General features: G+C 45.1%; 1 protein-coding gene across 9 annotated transcripts in view; it reads right to left on the reverse strand.

Moving 5' to 3' along the window:
• Window positions 1–516: 516 nt before the first annotated feature.
• The window catches only part of dapk2a (death associated protein kinase 2a), a 47,331-nt gene continuing 24,235 nt past the window's right edge, over window positions 517–23,612 (reverse strand). For 2 of the 9 annotated variants that reach the window (XM_090223314.1, XM_090223312.1), the window contains exons 6-11: window positions 19,898–19,973; window positions 18,993–19,145; window positions 14,699–14,744; window positions 4,367–4,456; window positions 3,648–3,740; window positions 517–2,090 (exon numbers count right to left, since the gene is read on the reverse strand). In XM_090223314.1, coding sequence (XP_090079440.1) covers window positions 2,013–2,090; window positions 3,648–3,740; window positions 4,367–4,456; window positions 14,699–14,744; window positions 18,993–19,145; window positions 19,898–19,973 — 536 coding nt within the window. In that variant the 3' untranslated portion in view covers window positions 517–2,012. Of the gene's footprint in view, window positions 2,091–3,647; window positions 4,457–7,885; window positions 11,733–14,698; window positions 14,745–18,992; window positions 19,146–19,897; window positions 19,974–23,612 lie in introns of those variants that run through there. The other 7 variants (XM_090223315.1, XM_090223313.1, XM_090223311.1 and 4 more) reach the window with 5 other exon arrangements.

A 23,612-nucleotide genomic window follows, 5' to 3' on the forward strand; every position in this document is an offset into this window, starting at 1 on the left:
ACCAACTGTCAGTCTTTCAGCATCCTGTGGAGAAACCAACTGTAACAACTGTCAGTTATTCAGCATCCTGAGGAGAAACCAACTGTAACAACTGTCAGTCATTCAGCATCCTGAGGAGAAACCAACTGTCAGTTATTCAGCATCCTGTGGAGAAACCAACTGTAACAACTGTCAGTTATTCAGCATCCTGAGGAGAAACCAACTGTAACAGCTGTCAGTTATTCAGCATCCCGTGGAGAAACCAACTGTCAGTTATTCTGCATCCTGTGGAGAAACCAACTGTCAGTCTTTCAGCATCCTGGGGAGAAACCAACTGCAGTGCTTTACAGACTACTACTCAGCTGATTTAACTGAGGTCTAGAGACTACAGACAGAAGCCAAAGAAAGAGTTGCCTTTGGGTTTATTGTTCAAGTGAATGAATGTACTCAACTCATCTTGCTGTTTGGAGTATCTTGGGAAAAAGAGTCAGGAAACACGCTAGCTGATATAAGAAAGTAACCAGGCGTGAAAACATGTTGCTGCTTAGCTTCGCCTCACGGAGTCCGAGAAGATTTACAGTCATATTTATTGTTATTGTTACAGCAATTAGGGATTGGTTTGGGTCGTAGGGTTTCATAATATAGTTTACAAATCAGAAAAATACAGTAAAATACAGGAAATATTGATGAATTCCCCATAAATCACACGTTGAAAAGTGGTGGTAGATTTATGTAAGGAAATGGCAATAGCCAGGATAGAGAATGCATACACAGGTTAAACATAATGTCACGATCGTTATAACGAGCGGACCAAGATGCAGCGTGGTGTTTCCATCCTTTTATTTTGGAAAAGAAACTTAAAAACAAAACAAAAACAAAAACAATAAAGCGAAGAAAAAAAAAACCCGAAACGTGAAGCTCAGAGTAGTGCTCACAGGCAACTATACCTAGACAACATCCCACAAAGCACAAAGGGGAAATGGCTGCCTAAATATCATCCCCAATCAGAGACAACGAATAAACAGCTGCCTCTGAATACGGGAACCATACCAGGCCAACATAAATCATTAATCACCTAGATAACCCACCCTAGACACTGTCACGCCCCAACCAACATAGAGAATAAACAGCTGCCTCTGAATACGGGAACCATACCAGGCCAACATAAATCATTAATCACCTAGATAACCCACCCTAGACACTGTCACGCCCCAACCAACATAGAGAATAAACAGCTGCCTCTGAATGCGGGAACCATACCAGGCAAACATAAATCATTAATCACCTAGATAACCCACCCTGGTCACTGTCACGCCCCAACCAACATAGAGAATAAACAGCTGCCTCTGAATACGGGAACCATACCAGGCCAACATAAATCATTAATCACCTAGATAACCCACCCTAGACACTGTCACGCCCCAACCAACATAGAGAATAAACAGGGCGTGACACATAATCTAATAGGAAAACATATTTTATACATGCAACACTGATGTAAAATACAGTAAGAACACAAACGGATTCCTTCTGCTGTCTAGTATTTCCCGCCATATACAACCACTACACTGTAAACAGATTTCTAAAAAGCTAGCTAACATACAGAAGTATCATTAAAAAAAAGACTTCATGTCTATGACCTTTCACTGAGAAAAGACTATAACTTCATAGACAACTGGATTTAAATGGTGCTTGGTTGTTGACTTCAGGAAGTGGAATGGAGGAACGGTGGTGTTTTGATTGGTTGTTGACTTCAGGAAGTGGAATGGAGGAACGGTGGTGTTTTGATTGGTTGTTGACTTCAGGAAGTGGAATGGAGGAACGGTGGTGTTTTGATTGGTTGTTGACTTCAGGAAGTGGAATGGAGGAACGGTGGTGTTTTGATTGGTTGTTGACTTCAGGAAGTGGAATGGAGGAACGGTGGTGTTTTGATTGGTTGTTGACTTCAGGAAGTGGAATGGTGGTGTTTTGGTTGGTTGTTGACTTCAGGAAGTGGAATGGAGGAATGGTGGCATTTTGATTGGTTGTTGTCTTCAGGAAGTGTTACTCCTCTTCCTGGTCTGTAGTCTCATCTTCCTGGTCTCTTCCTCGTTGTCGCTGTCACAGCTCCTCTGAAAACACAACCAGTATTGTCTATTTCTAGGAGGTACAACTCTGTTTCTCTGTAATGACTCCAGTAATAGATAGTCAATAGAATAGCTGTTAGGTAGGCCGCCATCTCTGTACTCCAGAGTGGACCGCAGTTAAACACAATGACAAGGTTCAGTATGTTGCTTAGTTACTGTGGATTATAGATATGATTGGGTAGATCCGTGTGAATGACTTTTGTGTGTATCTTGCTGAGATGACAACGCAACAATATTTGTGTTTTACGTAACCGAGGGCAACAGCACAACAACACATCACTTCTTGACCCATCACTAACAAGTTTACACACACGTCCCATGTACTGGCTGAGTGATCAGTGGCATCAGCAGCATTACATGGGTTAATTAGACATAGATTGTGCAATATTAATTCATGACTGTGCAATACAATGGCCATGTTCTGTTATAATCTCCACCCGGCACAGCCAGAAGACACCCCTCATAGCCTGGTTCCTCTCTAGGTTTCTAATCTCCACCCTGCACAGACAGAAGAGGACTGGCCACCCCTCAGAGCCTGGTTCCTCTCTAGGTTTCTAATCTCCACCCGGCACAGCCAGAAGAGGACTGGCCACCCCTCAGAGCCTGGTTCCTCTCTAGGTTTCTAATCTCCACCCGGCACAGCCAGAAGAGGACTGGCCACCCCTCAGAGCCTGGTTCCTCTCTAGGTTTCTAATCTCCACCCGGCACAGCCAGAAGAGGACTGGCCACCCCTCAGAGCCTGGTTCCTCTCTAGGTTTCTAATCTCCACCCGGCACAGCCAGAAGAGGACTGGCCACCGCTCAGAGCCTGGTTCCTCTCTAGGTTTCTAATCTCCACCCGGCACAGCCAGAAGAGGACTGGACACCCCTCATAGCCTGGTTCCTCTCTAGGTTTCTAATCTCCACCCTGCACAGCCGGAAGAGGACTGGCCACCCCTCAGAGCCTGGTTCCTCTCTAGGTTTCTAATCTCCACCCTGCACAGCCAGAAGAGGACTGGCCACCCCTCAGAGCCTGGTTCCTCTCTAGGTTTCTAATCTCCACCCTGCACAGCCAGAAGAGGACTGAGGGGGTGGCCCCCTCAGAGCCTGGTTCCTCTGGTCTACCCAGTAGAGCCAGAAGAAGACTGGCCACCCCTCAGAGCCTGGTTCCTCTCTAGGTTTCTTCCTAGGTTCTGGCCTTTCTAGGGAGTTTTTCCTAGCCACCGTGCTTCTACATCTGCATTGCTTGCTGTTTGGGGTTTTAGGCTGGGTTTCTGTACAGCACTTTGAGACATCAGCTGTTGTAAAAAGGGCTTTATAAATACATTTGATTGATTGATTGATTGATGATTCATTAAACATAGACTGTGTAATATTAATGGGTTAGTTAGACTGTGTAATATGAATGGGTAAATTAGACAGACTGTGTGTGTGTGTGTGTGTGTGTGTGTGTGTGTGTGTGTGTGTGTGTGTGTGTGTGTGTGTGTGTGTGTGTGTGTGTGTGTGTGTGTGTGTGTGTGTGTGTGTGTGTGTGTGTGTGTGTGTGTGTGTGTGTGGTCATCACCTGGTCCTGTTGTTGTTGTTGTTGTTGTTGTTCCTGCCCTTTTCTCATCATCCTGGTCAGGTGGTTACACAGAGACACAATCCTGATAGACATCTAGACAACACAGAGACACAATCCTGATAGACATCTAGACAACACAGAGACAAAATCCTGATAGACATCTAGACAACACAGAGACACAATCCTGATAGACATCTAGACAACACAGAGACACAATCCTGATAGACATCTAGACAACACAGAGACACAATCCTGATAGACATCTAGACAACACAGAGACACAATCCTGATAGACATCTAGACAACACAGAGACACAATCCTGATAGACATCTAGTCCCCACAGAGACACAATCCCGTTTGACATCTAGTCCCCACAGAGACACAATCCTGATCGACATCTAGTCCCCACAGAGACACAATCCTGATCGACATCTAGTCCCCACAGAGACACAATCCTGATAAAGATGTTCTGACACACTACAGCATATGTATTGGCCTATTGACATCACAAACAATTACACACATGGACAGATACAAACACTCACGCACGCACGCAAACACACACACACACACACGCACACGCAATGTCGCACACACACACACACACACACGCAATGTCGCACACACACACACACACACACACACACACACACACACTTATCAATGGCCTAATGGAATGTTGGTGATATTGTATGATGTTTTGTACTGCAGGACGTACCTTCCATCTGCGTTGTGCGTACTGTCTCCTGAAGTTCTCCAGATTAATGACAGACTGTCTGCGCACCAGGGCCTGGCATGGGTTTAACGGCTAAACCACAGCAGAAAACAGCAGGACATAGATACGATGAAAAGCCTTTGGGGCTGTCATGACATAGATAGGATGAAAAGCCTTTGGGGCTGTCATGACATAGATAGGATGAAAAGCCTTTGGGGCTGTCATGACATAGATAGGATGAAAAGCCTTTGGGCTGTCATGACATAGATAGGATGAAAAGCCTTTGGGCTGTCATGACATAGATAGGATGAAAAGCCTTTGGGCTGTCATGACATAGATAGGATGAAAAGCCTTTGGGCTGTCATGACATAGATAGGATGAAAAGCCTTTGGGCTGTCATGACATAGATAGGATGAAAAGCCTTTGGGCTGTCATGACATAGATAGGATGAAAAGCCTTTGGGCTGTCATGACATAGATAGGATGAAAAGCCTTTGGGCTGTCATGACATAGATAGGATGAAAAGCCTTTGGGCTGTCATGACATAGATAGGATGAAAAGCCTTTGGGCTGTCATGACAAAGACAACAAACATAGGAGCTAAAACAGTCTTATAAAGAGATCAGGACCAGACTAGGACTAAAAGGACCAGACTAGGACTAAAAGGGACCAGACTAGGACTAAAAGGGGCCAGACTAGGACTAAAAGGACCATACTAGGACTAAAAGGGACCAGACTAGGACTAAAAGGACCAGACTAGGACTAAAAGGACCCAGACTAGGACTAAAAGGACAAGACTAGGACTAAAAGGACCAGACTAAAAGGACCCAGACTTGGACTAAAAGGACCAGACTAGGACTAAAAGGGATCCAGACTAGGAATAAAAGGACCAGACTAGGACTAAAAGGGACCAGACTAAAAGGACCAGACTAGGACTAAAAGGACCAGACTAGGACTAAAAGGACCAGACTAGGACTAAAAGGACCAGACTAGGACTAAAAGGACCAGACTAAAAGGACCCAGACTAGGACTAAAAGGACCAGACTAGGACTAAAAGGACCAGACTAAAAGGACCCAGACTAGGACTAAAATGACCAGACTAGGACTAAAAGGACCAGACTAAAAGGACCCAGACTAGGACTAAAATGACCAGACTAGGACTAAAAGGACCCAGACTAGGACTAAAAGGACCAGACTAGGACTAAAAGGACCAGACTAAAAGGACCCAGACTAGGACTAAAATGACCAGACTAGGACTAAAAGGACCCAGACTAGGACTAAAAGGACCAGACTAGGACTAAAAGGATCAGACTAAAAGGACCCAGACTAGGACTAAAATGACCAGACTAGGACTAAAAGGACCCAGACTAGGACTGAAAGGACCAGACTAGGACTAAAAGGACCATACTAGGACTAAAAGGACCAGACTAGTAATAAAAGGACCATACTAGGACTAAAAGGACCAGACTAGGACTAAAAGGACCAGACTAGGACTAAAAGGACCAGACTAGTAATAAAAGGACCAGACTAGGACTAAAAGGACCATACTAGGACTAAAAGGACCCAGACTAGGACTAAAAGGACCATACTAGGACTAAAAGGACCCAGACTAGGACTAAAAGGACCAGACTAGGACTAAAAGGACCATACTAGGACTAAAAGGACCCAGACTAGGACTAAAAGGACCATACTAGGACTAAAAGGACCCAGACTAGGACTAAAAGGACCCAGACTAGGACTAAAAGGACCATACTAGGACTAAAAGGACCCAGACTAGGACTAAAAGGACCAGACTAGGACTAAAAGGACCAGACTAGGACTAAAAGGACCAGACTAGGACTAAAAGGACCCAGACTAGGACTAAAAGGACCAGACTAGGACTAAAAGGACCAGACTAGGACTAAAAGGACCAGACTAGGACTAAAAGGACCATACTAGGACTAAAAGGACCAGACTAGGACTAAAAGGACCAGACTAAAAGGACCCAGACTAGGACTAAAATGACCAGACTAGGACTAAAAGGACCCAGACTAGGACTAAAAGGACCAGACTAGGACTAAAAGGACCAGACTAGGACTAAAAGGATCAGACTAAAAGGACCCATACTAGGACTAAAATGACCAGACTAGGACTAAAATGACCAGACTAGGACTAAAAGGACCCAGACTAGGACTAAAAGGACCAGACTAGGACTAAAAGGACCAGACTAAAAGGACCCAGACTAGGACTAAAATGACCAGACTAGGACTAAAAGGACCCAGACTAGGACTAAAAGGACCAGACTAGGACTAAAAGGATCAGACTAAAAGGACCCAGACTAGGACTAAAATGACCAGACTAGGACTAAAAGGACCCAGACTAGGACTGAAAGGACCAGACTAGGACTAAAAGGACCATACTAGGACTAAAAGGACCAGACTAGTAATAAAAGGACCATACTAGGACTAAAAGGACCAGACTAGGACTAAAAGGACCAGACTAGGACTAAAAGGACCAGACTAGTAATAAAAGGACCAGACTAGGACTAAAAGGACCATACTAGGACTAAAAGGACCCAGACTAGGACTAAAAGGACCATACTAGGACTAAAAGGACCCAGACTAGGACTAAAAGGACCAGACTAGGACTAAAAGGACCATACTAGGACTAAAAGGACCCAGACTAGGACTAAAAGGACCATACTAGGACTAAAAGGACCCAGACTAGGACTAAAAGGACCCAGACTAGGACTAAAAGGACCATACTAGGACTAAAAGGACCCAGACTAGGACTAAAAGGACCAGACTAGGACTAAAAGGACCAGACTAGGACTAAAAGGACCAGACTAGGACTAAAAGGACCCAGACTAGGACTAAAAGGACCAGACTAGGACTAAAAGGACCAGACTAGGACTAAAAGGACCAGACTAGGACTAAAAGGACCATACTAGGACTAAAAGGACCAGACTAGGACTAAAAGGACCAGACTAAAAGGACCCAGACTAGGACTAAAATGACCAGACTAGGACTAAAAGGACCCAGACTAGGACTAAAAGGACCAGACTAGGACTAAAAGGACCAGACTAGGACTAAAATGACCTGACTAGAAGGACCCAGACTAAAAGGTACCAGACTAGGACTAAAATGACCAGTGTATTGTAGTGTTTGGCTGATACAGTACACACACACACACACACACACACACAATCACACACACACACACAATCACACACACACACACAATCACACACCATTTCAATCGATAAGATCTTTATCAGGTTCAGTGGGTTTAGATCAGGTAGGTACAAGCATCTAAAATACACATACAACAATAACACTCTCAACTAGCTTCAATCTAATCTAAGAAGGTCTACTGTCAATAATGACATCTACTCATTATCAATCCTCTATCCACATGATCAACAGTTGGCTTTGAACTATGAAAAACAAACAAGCTACTTAAAAGTTGCAGACTTTAAATATAAAACATCAAAACCTGTCAAGCCTCTTACATCATTCTTTGTAAAACACGAAAAGTAAGCATTGTAAATATGTTGACGTTTTATTTTTCAGCTAATCACAACAATACTACTAATGTATCACAAGGAGAACAAACTAAATGTATCATATTTCACAGAGATGACTTCGTGTCCTCTACTTCCTGTTTCTGATACTGACTCTGGGCTTCTGAAACTGCTGTTATCTCTACTGTCCAGACTCAGTCAGGTCCAGGTTGATACTCTACTCTACTGTCCAGACTCAGTCAGGTCCAGGTTGGTACTCTACTCTACTGTCCAGACTCAGTCAGGTCCAGGTTGGTACTATACTGTATCTGCTGTTATCTCTACTGTCCAGACTCAGTCAGGTCCAGGTTGGTACTCTACTCTACTGTCCAGACTCAGTCAGGTCCAGGTTGGTACTATACTCTACTGTCCAGACTCAGTCAGGTCCAGGTTGGTACTCTACTCTACTGTCCAGACTCAGTCAGGTCCAGGTTGGTACTCTACTCTACTGTCCAGACTCAGTCAGGTCCAGGTTGGTACTCTACTGTATCTGCTGTTATCTCTACTGTCCAGACTCAGTCAGGTCCAGGTTGGTACTCTACTCTACTGTCCAGACTCAGTCAGGTCCAGGTTGGTACTATACTCTAACTGCTGTTATCTCTACTGTCCAGACTCAGTCAGGTCCAGGTTGGTACTCTACTCTACTGTCCAGTCAGGTCCAGGTTGATACTATACTCTTAACTGCTGTTATCTCTACTGTCCAGACTCAGTCAGGTCCAGGTTGGTACTCTACTCTACTGTCCAGACTCAGTCAGGTCCAGGTTGGTACTCTACTCTACTGTCCAGTCAGGTCCAGGTTGATACTATACTCTTAACTGCTGTTATCTCTACTGTCCAGACTCAGTCAGGTCCAGGTTGGTACTCTACTCTACTGTCCAGTCTCAGTCAGGTCCAGGTTGGTACTCTACTCTACTGTCCAGACTCAGTCAGGTCCAGGTTGGTACTCTACTCTACTGTCCAGACTCAGTCAGGTCCAGGTTGGGACTCTACTCTACTGTCCAGTCAGGTCCTGGTTGGTACTCTACTCTACTGTCCAGACTCAGTCAGGTCCAGGTTGATACTCTACTCTACTGTCCAGACTCAGTCAGGTCCAGGTTGATACTCTACTCTACTGTCCAGACTCAGTCAGGTCCAGGTTGGTACTCTACTCTACTGTCCAGTCAGGTCCAGGTTGGTACTCTACTCTACTGTCCAGACAGGTCCAGGTTGGTACTCTACTCTACTGTCCAGTCAGGTCCAGGTTGGTACTCTACTCTACTGTCCAGTCAGGTCCAGGTTGGTACTCTACTCTACTGTCCAGACTCAGTCAGGTCCAGGTTGATACTCTACTCTACTGTCCAGTCAGATCCAGGTTGGTACTATACTCTACTGTCCAGACTCAGTCAGGTCCAGGTTTGGACTCTACTCTACTGTCCAGTCAGGTCCAGGTTGGTACTCTACTCTCCTGTCTCAGTCAGGTCCAGGTTGGTACTCTACTCTACTGTCCAGACTCAGTCAGGTCCAGGTTGGGACTCTACTCTACTGTCCAGACTCAGTCAGGTCCAGGTTGGTACTCTACTCTACTGTCCAGACTCAGTCAGGTCCAGGTTGGGACTCTACTCTACTGTCCAGACTCAGTCAGGTCCAGGTTGGTACTCTACTCTACTGTCCAGACTCAGTCAGGTCCAGGTTGGTACTCTACTCTACTGTCCAGACTCAGTCAGGTCCAGGTTGGTACTCTACTCTACTGTCCAGACTCAGTCAGGTCCAGGTTGGGACTCTACTCTACTGTCCAGACTCAGTCAGGTCCAGGTTGATACTCTACTCTACTCTACTGTCCAGACTCAGTCAGGTCCAGGTTGGTACTCTACTCTACTGTCCAGACTCAGTCAGGTCCCTGTTGGTACTCTACTCTACTGTCCAGACTCAGTCAGGTCCAGGTTGGTACTCTACTCTACTGTCCAGACTCAGTCAGGTCCAGGTTGATACTCTACTCTACTGTCCAGACTCAGTCAGGTCCAGGTTGATACTCTACTCTACTGTCCAGACTATACTATACTATACCATGCTATACTATACCATGCTATACTATACTATGCTATACCATTCTATGCTATACTATACTATGCTATACCATTCTATGCTATGCTATGCTATGCTATACTATACCATACTATGCTATACTATATTATGCATTACTATACCGTGCTATACTATACTATACCATACTATGCTATACCATACTATACCATGCTATATACTATGCTATGCTATACTGTGCTATACTATACTGTACTATCCTATCCAGACTGAGTCAGGTCCAGGTTGATACTCTACTGTACTACTATACTATACTATACTATAACATACTGTACTATACTATCCTATCCAGACACAGTCAGGTCCATGTGGATGCTCTACTGTACTACTATACTATACTCTACTATTATACTATACTCTACTACTATACTATACTGTACTATACCATACTGTACTATACTATACTGTACTATACTATCCTAACCAGACTTAGTCAGGTCCAGGTTGATACTCTATTGTACTATACTATACTCTACTGTACTATCCAGACACAGTCAGGTCCATGTGGATACTCTACTGTAGTACTATACTATACTCTACTACTATACTATACTGTACTATACCATACTGTACTATACTATACTGTACTATACTACCCTAACCAGACTGAGTCAGGTCCATGTGGATACTCTATTGTACTACTATACTATACTCTACTACTATACCATACTGTACTATACTATACTGTACTATAATATACTGTCCAGACTCAGTCAGGTCCAGGTTGATACTCTACTGAACTACTATACTCTACGACTATACTCTACGGTACTCTACTACTATAAGATACTCTACTATACTATACTACTATACTGTACTATACTATACCGACGCAGTCAGGTCCAGGTTAATGCTCTGCGGTACTACTATACTATACTATACTATCTCTTCAGTCCAGACTCAGTCAGGTCCAGGTTGATACTCTATTGTACTATACTATACCATTATATCTCTTCAGTCCAGACTCAGTCAGGTCCAGGTTGATACTCTACTGTACTATACTATACTATACTATACTATCTCTTCAGTCCAGACTCAGTGAGGTTCAGGCTGATCCCAGACAGCAGATCTCCTCCACAGCTTCTGTTCAGCATTTCCTTCAGTGCTTCATTCACATCATTATTAAACACAGTGGAGAAGTTACAGCTGAGGTAGCCCCCTCCTCCTCCGACCCCGTCCGCGACCCCGCCCGTGACCCCTAACGACCCCACCACGTCCTGCACCCACTTCAGCTCGTCGCTCAGCTCCTGTCTCAGGGCGTCAAAGTGTCTCTTCCTCTCCTGGTAGCGGGCGCTGACGTCACTGACGCTGACGTCCACCACCTTCATCTCATCCTGCAGGCTCCTCTTCATCGCCTCCACTTTACGGAACTCGTAGCGGATCTGAGATAGCTGGTGACGGACCCCCTCGCTCTCCTCCTTGTACCAGGACTCCTTATGGTTGTAGACGGAGACCAAGGCGTCGATGTCCTCCTGCAGGGAGTCGTGGGCCGAGGCTAGCCCAGTGAAGGAGCCCTCCATCCGGCTGATGTCCTCCACTACCTGGACGAAGCGTTCAAAGTTGACGTAGGTGTTGTTGGGGGGCATGGAGGAGTGGGACTTCATGGTGTACTCCTTGAGACGTTTGGTCTTCAGCTGACGCCGCTCGCGCTTCTTAGGGGTCTTGGTCTGGTCCGGGGTCTTGGTCTGGTCCGGGGTCTTGGTCTGGTCCGCGGTCTTGGTGATGGGAGTCTCCTCCTTGTACTCATTAGACTTCAGACACGAGAGATGAGGACGATAGACGGAGGGTTACTGAGCTGGAAGTCACTAACTGGCACTGCATGCCATGCATTGATGATGTTCTGAACAGCAATGGAATATAAGCCAGAGGTGACATGCCTCCATCACCAAACCACCGACAACACTCCAGGTGACATGGTTGGTTATATATTACCCAACAGGCAACACTCCAGGTGACATGGTTAGTTATATATTACCCAACAGGCAACACTCCAGGTGACATGGTTGGTTATATATTACCCAACAGGCAACACTCCAGGTGACATGGTTAGTTATACATTACCCAACAGGCAACACTCCAGGTGACATGGTTAGTTATATATTACCCAACAGGCAACACTCCAGGTGACATGGTTGGTTATATATTACCCAACAGGGAACACTCCAGGTGACATGGTTGGTTATATATTACCCAACGGGCAACACTCCAGGTGACATGGTTAGTTATATATTACCCAACAGGCAACACTCCAGGTCACATGGTTAGTTATATATTACCCAACAGGCAACACTCCAGGTGACATGGTTAGTTATATATTACCCAACAGGCAACACTCCAGGTCACATGGTTAGTTATATATTACCCAACAGGCAACACTCCAGGTGACATGGTTAGTTATATATTACCCAACAGGCAACACTCCAGGTCACATGGTTAGTTATATATTACCCAACAGGCAACACTCCAGGTCACATGGTTAGTTATATATTACCCAACAGGCAACACTCCAGGTCACATGGTTAGTTATTCATCTTCTTTCGATGCTTTCTATCACCAAACGTCAAGCTCTTTTGTCAACTGGTTACACATTTAAGTTAAGAGTCACAAACATGGCAGGACAAACATTATCAGGAAAAACTCATCTGATTGAATCACACATCTGATTCAAACTAACAGACTAGAGCTCCCTCTATCTGACTAGCCAGGCCATTATATATTCTACATCGTCTGAGTGGGAGGTGCTGTCCAGGTCATTATATATTCTACATTGTCTGAGTGGGAGGTGCTGTCCAGGTCATTATATATTCTACATCGTCTAAGTGGGAGGTGCAGTCCAAGCCATTATATATTCTACATTGTCTGAGTGGGAGGTGCAGTCCAGGTCATTATATATTCTACATTGTCTAAGTGGGAGGTGCAGTCCAAGCCATGATATATTCTACATCGTCTGAGTGGGAGGTGCTGTCCAGGTCATTATATATTCTACATCGTCTGAGTGGGAGGTGCTGTCCAGGTCATTATATATTCTACATTGTCTGAGTGGGAGGTGCTGTCCAGGTCATTATATATTCTACATTGTCTGAGTGGGAGGTGCAGTCCAGGTCATTATATATTCTATATTGTCTGAGTGGGAGGTGCTGTCCAGGTCATTATATATTCTACATCGTCTGAGTGGGAGGTGCAGTCCAGGTCATTATATATTCTACATTGTCTGAGTGGGAGGTGCAGTCCAGGTCATTATATATTCTACATTGTCTGAGTGGGAGGTGCTGTCCAGGTCATTATATATTCTACATCGTCTGAGTGGGAGGTGCTGTCCAGGTCATTATATATTCTACATCGTCTGAGTGGGAGGTGCTGTCCAGGTCATTATATATTCTATATTGTCTGAGTGGGAGGTGCTGTCCAGGTCATTATATATTCTACATCGTCTGAGTGGGAGGTGCTGTCCAGGTCATTATATATTCTACATCGTCTGAGTGGGAGGTGCTGTCCAGGTCATTATATATTCTACATCGTCTGAGTGGGAGGTGCTGTCCAGGTCATTATATATTCTATATTGTCTGAGTGGGAGGTGCTGTCCAGGTCATTATATATTCTACATCGTCTGAGTGGGAGGTGCTGTCCAGGTCATTATATATTCTACATTGTCTGAGTGGGAGGTGCTGTCCAGGTCATTATATATTCTACATCGTCTGAGTGGGAGGTGCTGTCCAGGTCATTATATATTCTACATCGTCTGAGTGGGAGGTGCTGTCCAGGTCATTATATATTCTACATTGTCTGAGTGGGAGGTGCTGTCCAGGTCATTATATATTCTATATTGTCTGAGTGGGAGGTGCTGTCCAGGTCATTATATATTCTACATCGTCTGAGTGGGAGGTGCTGTCCAGGTCATTATATATTCTACATTGTCTGAGTGGGAGGTGCTGTCCAGGTCATTATATATTCTACATCGTCTGAGTGGGAGGTGCTGTCCAGGTCATTATATATTCTACATCGTCTGAGTGGGAGGTGCTGTCCAGGTCATTATATATTCTACATCGTCTGAGTGGGAGGTGCTGTCCAGGTCATTATATATTCTACATCGTCTGAGTGGGAGGTGCAGTCCAAGCCATGATATATTCTACATCGTCTGAGTGGGAGGTGCTGTCCAGGTCATTATATATTCTACATCGTCTGAGTGGGAGGTGCTGTCCAGGTCATTATATATTCTACATTGTCTGAGTGGGAGGTGCAGTCCAGGCCATTATATATTCTACATCGTCTGAGTGGGAGGTGCAGTCCAGGTCATTATATATTCTACATCGTCTGAGTGGGAGGTGCTGTCCAGGTCATTATATATTCTACATCGTCTGAGTGGGAGGTGCTGTCCAGGTCATTATATATTCTACATCGTCTGAGTGGGAGGTGCTGTCCAGGTCATTATATATTCTACATCGTCTGAGTGGGAGGTGCAGTCCATAACAGCTTAACATACATTACATGGTCAGAAACCAAGTATGTAAAAACGGTACAAACAACAAACCAATCCGTGTGTCTGCCTGAACAGTACATAATAATAGTATAATAATATAACAGTATAATAATTAGGAGGCGCGGTTATGCAAATCATAAAATACAGGAAGTTATGTCACAAAAGAAAACGACGATGCATGTCTTTAACATCAAGCTGTCAATCACGATAGTACGCTGTTTTCATATGGCAATGGTATACCTTGATCCAGGGATGGTTGAGGGCATCTTGAATAGTTAACCTCTTCCTGGAAGACAAACATGTTTACACTGGATTTGATAGAGTATTCACACCTCGTGACCTTCTCCACATTTTGTTATGTTTACAGCCTTAATCTAAAATTAATTTAAAAAAAAAAAGAAATCCCTCATCAATCTGCACACAATACCCCATAATGAAAAAAAAAAACTGTTTTTTTTTTAAGACATTTTTGTAAAGTTATAAAAAAATAAAAGGCTGAAATAACTCATTTACATCAGTATTCAGACCCTTTTACTCAGTACTTTGTTGAAGCACCTTTGGCAGCGATTACAACCTCAAGTTTTTTTGGGTATGATGCTACAATTTTACACCTGTATTTGGAGAGTTTCTCCCAATCTTCTCTGTAAATCCTCTCAAGCTCTGTCAGGTTAGTTGGGGAGCGTCGCTGCACAGCTATTTTCAGGTCTCTCCAGGGATGTTCAATTGAGTTCAAGTCCGGGCTCTTGGTTGGGCCAGTGAAGGACATTCAGAGACTTGTCCCTAAGCCACTTCTGCGTTGTCTTGGGTGTGTGCTTAGGGTCGTTGTCCTGTTGCAAGGTGAACCTTCGCCCCAGTCTGAGGTCCTGAGCGCTCTGGAGCAGGTTTTCATCAAGGATCTCTCCGTACTTTGCTCCATTCATCTTTCCCTCGATCCTGACTAGTCCCCAAGTCCCTGCCGTTGAAAATCATCCCCACAGCATGATGCTGCCACCACCATGCTTCACCGTAGGGATGGTGCCAGGTTGCCTCCAGACGTGATGCTTAACATTTAGAGTTCAATCTTCGTTTCATCAGACCAGAGAATCTTGTTTCTTATGGGCAGAGTCTTTAGGTGCCTTTTGGCAAACTCCAAGCAGACTGTCATGTGCCTTTTACTGAGGAGTGGCTTCCGTCTGGCCACTCCACCATAAAGGCCTGATTGGTGGAGTACTGCAGAAATAGTTGTCCTTCTGGAAGGTTCTCTCATCTCCACAGAGGAACTCTGGAACTCTGTCAGAGTGACCATCAGGTTCTTGGTCACCTCCCTGACCAAGGCCCTTCTCCACCGATTGCTCAGTTTGGCTTGGCGGCCAGCTCTAGGAAGAATCTTGGTGGTTCCAAACTTCTTCCATTTAAGAATGATGGAGGCCAGCTGTGTTCTTGGGACCTTCAATGCTGCAGAAGATTGTTGTACCCTTCCCCAGATCTGTGTCTCGACACAATCCTGTCTCTGAGCTCTACAGACAATTCCTTCAACCTCATGGCTTGGTTTTTGCTCTGACATGCACTGTCAACTGTGGGACCTTATATATACATGTGTGTGCCTTTCCAAATCATGTCCAATCAATTGAATTTACCACAGATGGACTCCAATCAAGTTGTAGAAACATCTCAAGGATGATCAATGGTAACAGGATGCACCTGAGCTCAATTTCGAGTCTCATAGGGGTCTGAATGCTTATGGAAATGACAAAAACCTGTTTTCGCTTTGTCGTTATGGGGTATTGTGCGTAGATGGAGGAGGTAAAATATTTTTTTTATCAATTTTAGAATAGGACTGTAACGTAAACAAAATGTGGGAAAAGTTAAAGGGTCTGAATACTTTACGAATGTAATTTATGTCCTCACAAAGGGGACCACACAGAACAGGAGGATGTAAGGAACTTGATTTTAGACTGTGACAGTGTCGTCTGTTTTGACCTTGTACACAGATCGTTCAGCGTTACTGTCATCAAGAGAGAGTGTGTACTGTGTAGAGAGAGGCATGCAGAGTAACGTAAACAAACCGCATGGTCTCAAAAGTGTGTAAATACATGTTTCTATACAGCCGTTCTACAATGTGATGTAGAAACACAATACATCCTTTGACCTTCCCTGAGCCAGGAAGACTAGTGTTAGTTTCCATAGATATTGTCTAGGCTTTAGCTCAGTGGTCTAACAGTCTTTTGGCACAGGTTCAAACCCCAAACCTCACTTCTTGTCCAGCTCCACCTCACCTCTGACCCCTCATCTCTGACCCCAGATCTCTCACCTCTGACCCGTCACATCTGACCCCTCACCTCTGACCCCTCACCCCGGACCCCTCTCCTCCTCAACTCAACCCAGACCCCGTATCTCTGACCTCTTACCTCTGACCACTCTCCTCCTCACCCCTGACCCCTCACCTCTGACTCCTCTCCTCCTCACCACAGCCCGGACCCTTCATCTTTGACCCCTCTCCTCAACCCAGACTCCTCACCTCTAACTCCTCTCCTCCTCACCCTCTCCACCTCACCCCTGACCCCTAACCCCCGATCTCCAATCTCTCCTTACATCAACTCTCTCTCCAGCAGCTGTCATGTTAGCCAGCTGACCCTGACCCCTAACCCCCGACCTCCAAACTCTCCTAACATCTAGCCTCTCTCCAGTAGCTGTCATATTAGCCAGCTGACCCTGACCCCTAACCCCCGACCTCCAAACTCTCCTTACATCTTGTCTCTCTCCAGTAGCTGTCATATTAGCCAGCTGACCCTGACCTCTAATCCCTCCTTACATCTTGTCTCTCTCCAGCAGCTGTCATATTAGCCAGCTGACCCCTAATCCCTGACCTCTAATCCCTCCTTACATTTTGTCTCTCTCCAGCAGCTGTCATATTAGCCGGCTGACCCTGACCCCTAACCGCTGACCTCTAATCCCTCTTTACATCTTGTCTCTCTCCAGCAGCTGTCATATTAGCCAGTTGACCCCTAACCCCTGACCTCTAATTCCTTCTTACATCTAGCCTCTCTCCAGCAGTTGTCATATTAGCCAGCTGACCCCTAACCCCTGACCTCTAATCCCTCCTTACATCTTGTCTCTCTCCAGCAGCTGTCATATTAGCCAGCTGACCCTGACCCCTAACCCCCGACCTCCAATCCCTCCTTACATCTAGCCTCTCTCCAGCAGCTGTCATATTAGCCAGCTGACCCCTAACCCCTGACCTCTAATCCCTCCTTACATCTTGTCTCTCTCCAGTAGCTGTCATATTAGCCAGCTGACCCCTAACCCCTGACCTCTAATCCCCCCTTACATCTTGTCTCTCTCCAGCAGCTGTCATATTAGCCAGCTGACCCTGACCTCTAACCCCTGACCTCTAATCCCTCCTTACATCTTGTCTCTCTCCAGCAGCTGTCATATTAGCCAGCTGACCCTGACCCCTAACCCCTGACCTCTAATCCCTCCTTACATCTTGTCTCTCTCCAGCAGCTGTCATATTAGCCAGCTGACCCCTAACCCCTGACCTCTAATCCCTCCTTACATCTTGTCTCTCTCCAGTAGCTGTCATATTAGCCAGCTGACCCCTGACCCCTGACCTCTAATCCCTCCTTACATATAGCCTCTCTCCAGTAGCTGTCATATTAGCCAGCTGACCACTGACCCCTGACCTCTAATCCCTCCTTACATCTTGTCTCTCTCCAGTAGCTGTCACATTAGCCAGCTGACCCCTGACCTCTAATCCCTCCTTACATCTAGCCTCTCTCCAGCAGCTGTCATATTAGCCAGCTGACCCTGACCCCTAACACCCAACCTCCAATCCCTCCTTACATCTAGCCTCTCTCCAGTAGCTGTCACATTAGCCAGCTGACCCCTGACCCCTGACCTCTAATCCCTCCTTACATATAGCCTCTCTCCAGTAGCTGTCATATTAGCCAGCTGACCACTGACCCCTGACCTCTAATCCCTCCTTACATCTTGTCTCTCTCCAGTAGCTGTCACATTAGCCAGCTGACCCCTGACCTCTAATCCCTCTTTACATCTAGCCTCTCTCCAGTAGCTGTCATATTAGCCAGCTGACCCCTGACCCCTGATCTCTAATCCCTCCTTACATCTAGCCTCTCTCCAGCAGCTGTCATATTAGCCAGCTGACCCCTAACCCCTGACCTCTAACCCCTCCTTACATCTTGTCTCTCTCCAGTAGCTGTCATATTAGCCAGCTGACCCCTAACCCCTGACCTCTAATCCCTCCTTACATCTTGTCTCTCTCCAGCAGCTGTCATATTAGCCAGCTGACCCTGACCCCTAACCCCTGACCTCTAACCCCTCCTTACATCTAGCCTCTCTCCAGTAGCTGTCATATTAGCCAGCTGACCCCTAACCCCTGATCTCTAATCCCTCCTTACATCTTGTCTCTCTCCAGCAGCTGTCATATTAGCCAGCTGACCCCTAACCCCTGACCTCTAACCCCTCCTTATATCTTGTCTCTCTCCAGTAGCTGTCATATTAGCCAGCTGACCCCTGACCTCGAATCACTCCTTACATCTTGTCTCTCTCCAGTAGCTGCCGTATGAAGCTTTTGGCCAGTTCACTGGTTCTACAGAAGAACTCCTCGTCGAACTCATAGTTCATGGCTGAGATGTTGGCCAGCGTGTCCTGTTTAGTCTCTCCCAGGAAGGGAGACGCTCCACTCAGCCTGGAACACAACGACAACAAGGCCAGAACAGGAGGAGCGTTAGGAACATTGCATGTGTTTCACCTACACCATCCCTGTTTACATGTCACGACTTCTACCGAAGTCGATGCCTCTCCTTGTTCGGGCGCTGTTCGGCCGGTCGACGTCGCAGATCCATTTTTTTCATTTTCCATTTGTTTTGTCTTGTTTTCCCACACACCTGTTTTTTCATTTCCCTCATTATGTGTTGTGTATTTAACCCTCTGTTCCACACATGTTTATTTTAAGTGCATGTGCACATGTTTTTGACTGGTGCGCGTCGGGTTATTGTGTCCCCTATTTTGTATTTTCTTATTCCTAAGAAGGGTTCATGTGTAGTGTGGTTCATGCTTCATGTTGTGTTGAACTCCCTAAGAAGGGTTCATGTGTAGTGTGGTTCATGCTTCATGTTGTGTTGAACTCCCAAGAAGGGTTCATGTGTAGTGTGGTTCATGCTTCATGGTGTGTTGAACTCCCAAGAAGGGTTCATGTGTAGTGTGGTTCATGCTTCATGTTGTGTTGAACTCCCAAGAAGGGTTCATGTGTAGTGTGGTTCATGCTTCATGTTGAACTCCCAAGAAGGGTTCATGTGTAGTGTGGTTCATGCTTCATGTTGAACTCCCAAGAAGGGTTCATGTGTAGTGTGGTTCATGCTTCATGTTGTGTTGAACTCCCTAATAAGGGTTAATGTGTAGTGTGGTTCATGCTTCATGTCGTGATGAACCTAAACTCACAGGATGTAGGTGATGACTCCTATACTCCACATATCTGCCTCCAGTCCCAGCGGTTCGTAGTTCACTATCTCTGGGGCTGAAACAGACAGGTTGACCAATCAGCATCACTATCTCTGGGGCTGAAACAGACAGGTTGACCAATCAGCAGAACACTGCACTAAATGCATCACTATCTCTGGAGCTGAAACAGACAGGTTGACCAATCAGCAGAACACTGCACTAAATGCATCACTATCTCTGGGGCTGAAACAGACAAGTTGACCAATCAGCAGAACACTGCACTAAATGCATCACTATCTCTGGGGCTGAAACAGACAGGTTGACCAATCAGCAGAACACTGCACTAAATGCATCACTATCTCTGGGGCTGAAACAGACAGGTTGACCAATCAGCAGAACACTGCACTAAATGCATCACTATCTCTGGGGCTGAAACAGACAAGTTGACCAATCAGCAGAACACTGCACTAAATGCATCACTATCTCTGGGGCTGAAACAGACAAGTTGACCAATCAGCAGAACACTGCACTAAATGCATCACTATCTCTGGGGCTGAAACAGACAGGTTGACCAATCAGCAGAACACTGCACTAAATGCATCACTATCTCTGGGGCTGAAACAGACAGGTTGACCAATCAGCAGAACACTGCACTAAATGCATCACTATCTCTGGGGCTGAAACTGACAGGTTGACCAATCAGCAGAACACTGCACTAAATGCATCACTATCTCTGGGGCTGAAACAGACAGGTTGACCAATCAGCAGAACACTGCACTAAATGCATCACTATCTCTGGGGCTGAAACTGACAGGTTGACCAATCAGCAGAACACTGCACTAAATGCATCACTATCTCTGGGGCTGAAACAGACAGGTTGACCAATCAGCAGAACACTGCACTAAATGCATCACTATCTCTGGGGCTGAAACAGACAGGTTGACCAATCAGCAGAACACTGCACTAAATGCATCACTATCTCTGGGGCTGAAACAGACAGGTTGACCAATCAGCAGAACACTGCACTAAATGCATCACTATCTCTGGGGCTGAAACAGACAGGTTGACCAATCAGCAGAACACTGCACTAAATGCATCACTATCTCTGGGGCTGAAACAGACAGGTTGACCAATCAGCATCACTATCTCTGGGGCTTAAACAGACAGGTTGACCAATCAGCATCACTATCTCTGGGGCTGAAACAGACAGGTTGACCAATCAGCATCACTATCTCTGGGGCTGAAACAGACAGGTTGACCAATCAGCAGAACACTGCACTAAATGCATCACTATCTCTGGGACTGAAACAGACAGGTTGACCAATCAGCAGAACACTGCACTAATGCATCACTATCTCTGGGGCTGAAACAGACAGGTTGACCAATCAGCAGAACACTGCACTAAATGCATCACTATCTCTGGGGCTGAAACTGACAGGTTGACCAATCAGCAGAACACTGCACTAAATGCATCACTATCTCTGGGGCTGAAACAGACAGGTTGACCAATCAGCAGAACACTGCACTAAATGCATCACTATCTCTGGGGCTGAAACAGACAGGTTGACTAATCAGCAGAACACTGCACTAAATGCATCACTATCTCTGGGGCTGAAACAGACAGGTTGACTAATCAGCAGAACACTGCACTAAATGCATCAGAAATAGAAAAGGGAAGTGGATCAAAACAGTGTATTTTCTATTATTATCTTTAATGTGTCAATAACAGACAGAAGGTCACTAGAAGACTGAATGTGTCCATAACAGACAGAAGGTCACTAGAAGACTGAATGTGTCCATAACAGACAGAAGGTCACTAGAAGACTGAATGTGCCCATAACAGACAGAAGGTCACTAGAAGACTGAATGTGTCAATAACAGACAGAAGGTCACTAGAAGACTGAATGTGTCCATAACAGACAGAAGGTCACTAGAAGACTGAATGTGTCCATAACAGACAGAAGGTCACTAGAAGACTGAATGTGTCAATAACAGACAGAAGGTCACTAGAAGACTGAATGTGTGCATAACAGACAGAAGGTCACTAGAAGACTGAATGTGTCCATAACAGACAGAAGGTCACTAGAAGACTGAATGTGTCCATAACAGACAGAAGGTCACTAGAAGACTGAATGTGTCCATAACAGACAGAAGGTCACTAGAAGACTGAATGTGTCAATAACAGACAGAAGGTCACTAGAAGACCGAATGTGTCCATAACAGACAGAAGGTCACTAGAAGACTGAATGTGTCAATAACAGACAGAAGGTCACTAGAAGACTGAATGTGTCCATAACAGACAGAAGGTCACTAGAAGACTGAATGTGTCCATAACAGACAGTAGGTCACTAGAAGACTGAATGTGTCATTAACAGACAGAAGGTCACTAGAAGACTGAATGTGTCAATAACAGACAGAAGGTCACTAGAAGACTGAATGTGTCATTAACAGACAGAAGGTCACTAGAAGACTGAATGTGTCCATAACAGACAGAAGGTCACTAGAAGACTGAATGTGTCAATAACAGACAGAAGGTCACTAGAAGACTGAATGTGTCAATAACAGACAGAAGGTCACTAGAAGACTGAATGTGTCCATAACAGACAGAAGGTCACTAGAAGACTGAATGTGTCCATAACAGACAGAAGGTCACTAGAAGACTGAATGTGTCAATAACAGACAGAAGGTCACTAGAAGACTGAATGTGTCAATAACAGACAGAAGGTCACTAGAAGACTGAATGTGTCCAAAACAGACAGAAGGTCACTAGAATACTGAATGTGTCCATAACAGACAGAAGGTCACTAGAAGACTGAATGTGTCAATAACAGACAGAAGGTCACTAGAAGACTGAATGTGTCAATAACAGACAGAAGGTCACTAGAAGACTGAATGTGTCCATAACAGACAGAAGGTCACTAGAAGACTGAATGTGTCAATAACAGACAGAAGGTCACTAGAAGACTGAATGTGTCAATAACAGACAGAAGGTCACTAGAAGACTGAATGTGTCCATAACAGACAGAAGGTCACTAGAAGACTGAATGTGTCAATAACAGACAGAAGGTCACTAGAAGACTGAATGTGTCAATAACAGACAGAAGGTCACTAGAAGACTGAATGTGTCCAAAACAGACAGAAGGTCACTAGAAGACTGAATGTGTCCATAACAGACAGAAGGTCACTAGAATACTGAATGTGTCAATAACAGACAGAAGGTCACTAGAAGACTGAATGTGTCATTAACAGACAGAAGGTCACTAGAAGACTGAATGTGTCCATAACAGACAGAAGGTCACTAGAAGACTGAATGTGTCAATAACAGACAGAAGGTCACTAGAAGACTGAATGTGTCAATAACAGACAGAAGGTCACTAGAAGACTGAATGTGCCCATAACAGACAGAAGGTCACTAGAAGACTGAATGTGTCAATAACAGACAGAAGGTCACTAGAAGACTGAATGTGTCATTAACAGACAGAAGGTCACTAGAAGACTGAATGTGTCAATAACAGACAGAAGGTCACTAGAAGACTGAATGTGTCATTAACAGACAGAAGGTCACTAGAAGACTGAATGTGTCCATAACAGACAGTAGGTCACTAGAAGACTGAATGTGTCATTAACAGACAGAAGGTCACTAGAAGACTGAATGTGTCAATAACAGACAGAAGGTCACTAGAAGACTGAATGTGTCATTAACAGACAGAAGGTC

Source organism: Oncorhynchus mykiss, chromosome 26 (genome assembly GCF_057628025.1).
Source record: "Oncorhynchus mykiss isolate SJ-2025 chromosome 26, ASM5762802v1, whole genome shotgun sequence".
In the NCBI taxonomy this organism is placed as follows: domain Eukaryota; kingdom Metazoa; phylum Chordata; class Actinopteri; order Salmoniformes; family Salmonidae; genus Oncorhynchus; species Oncorhynchus mykiss.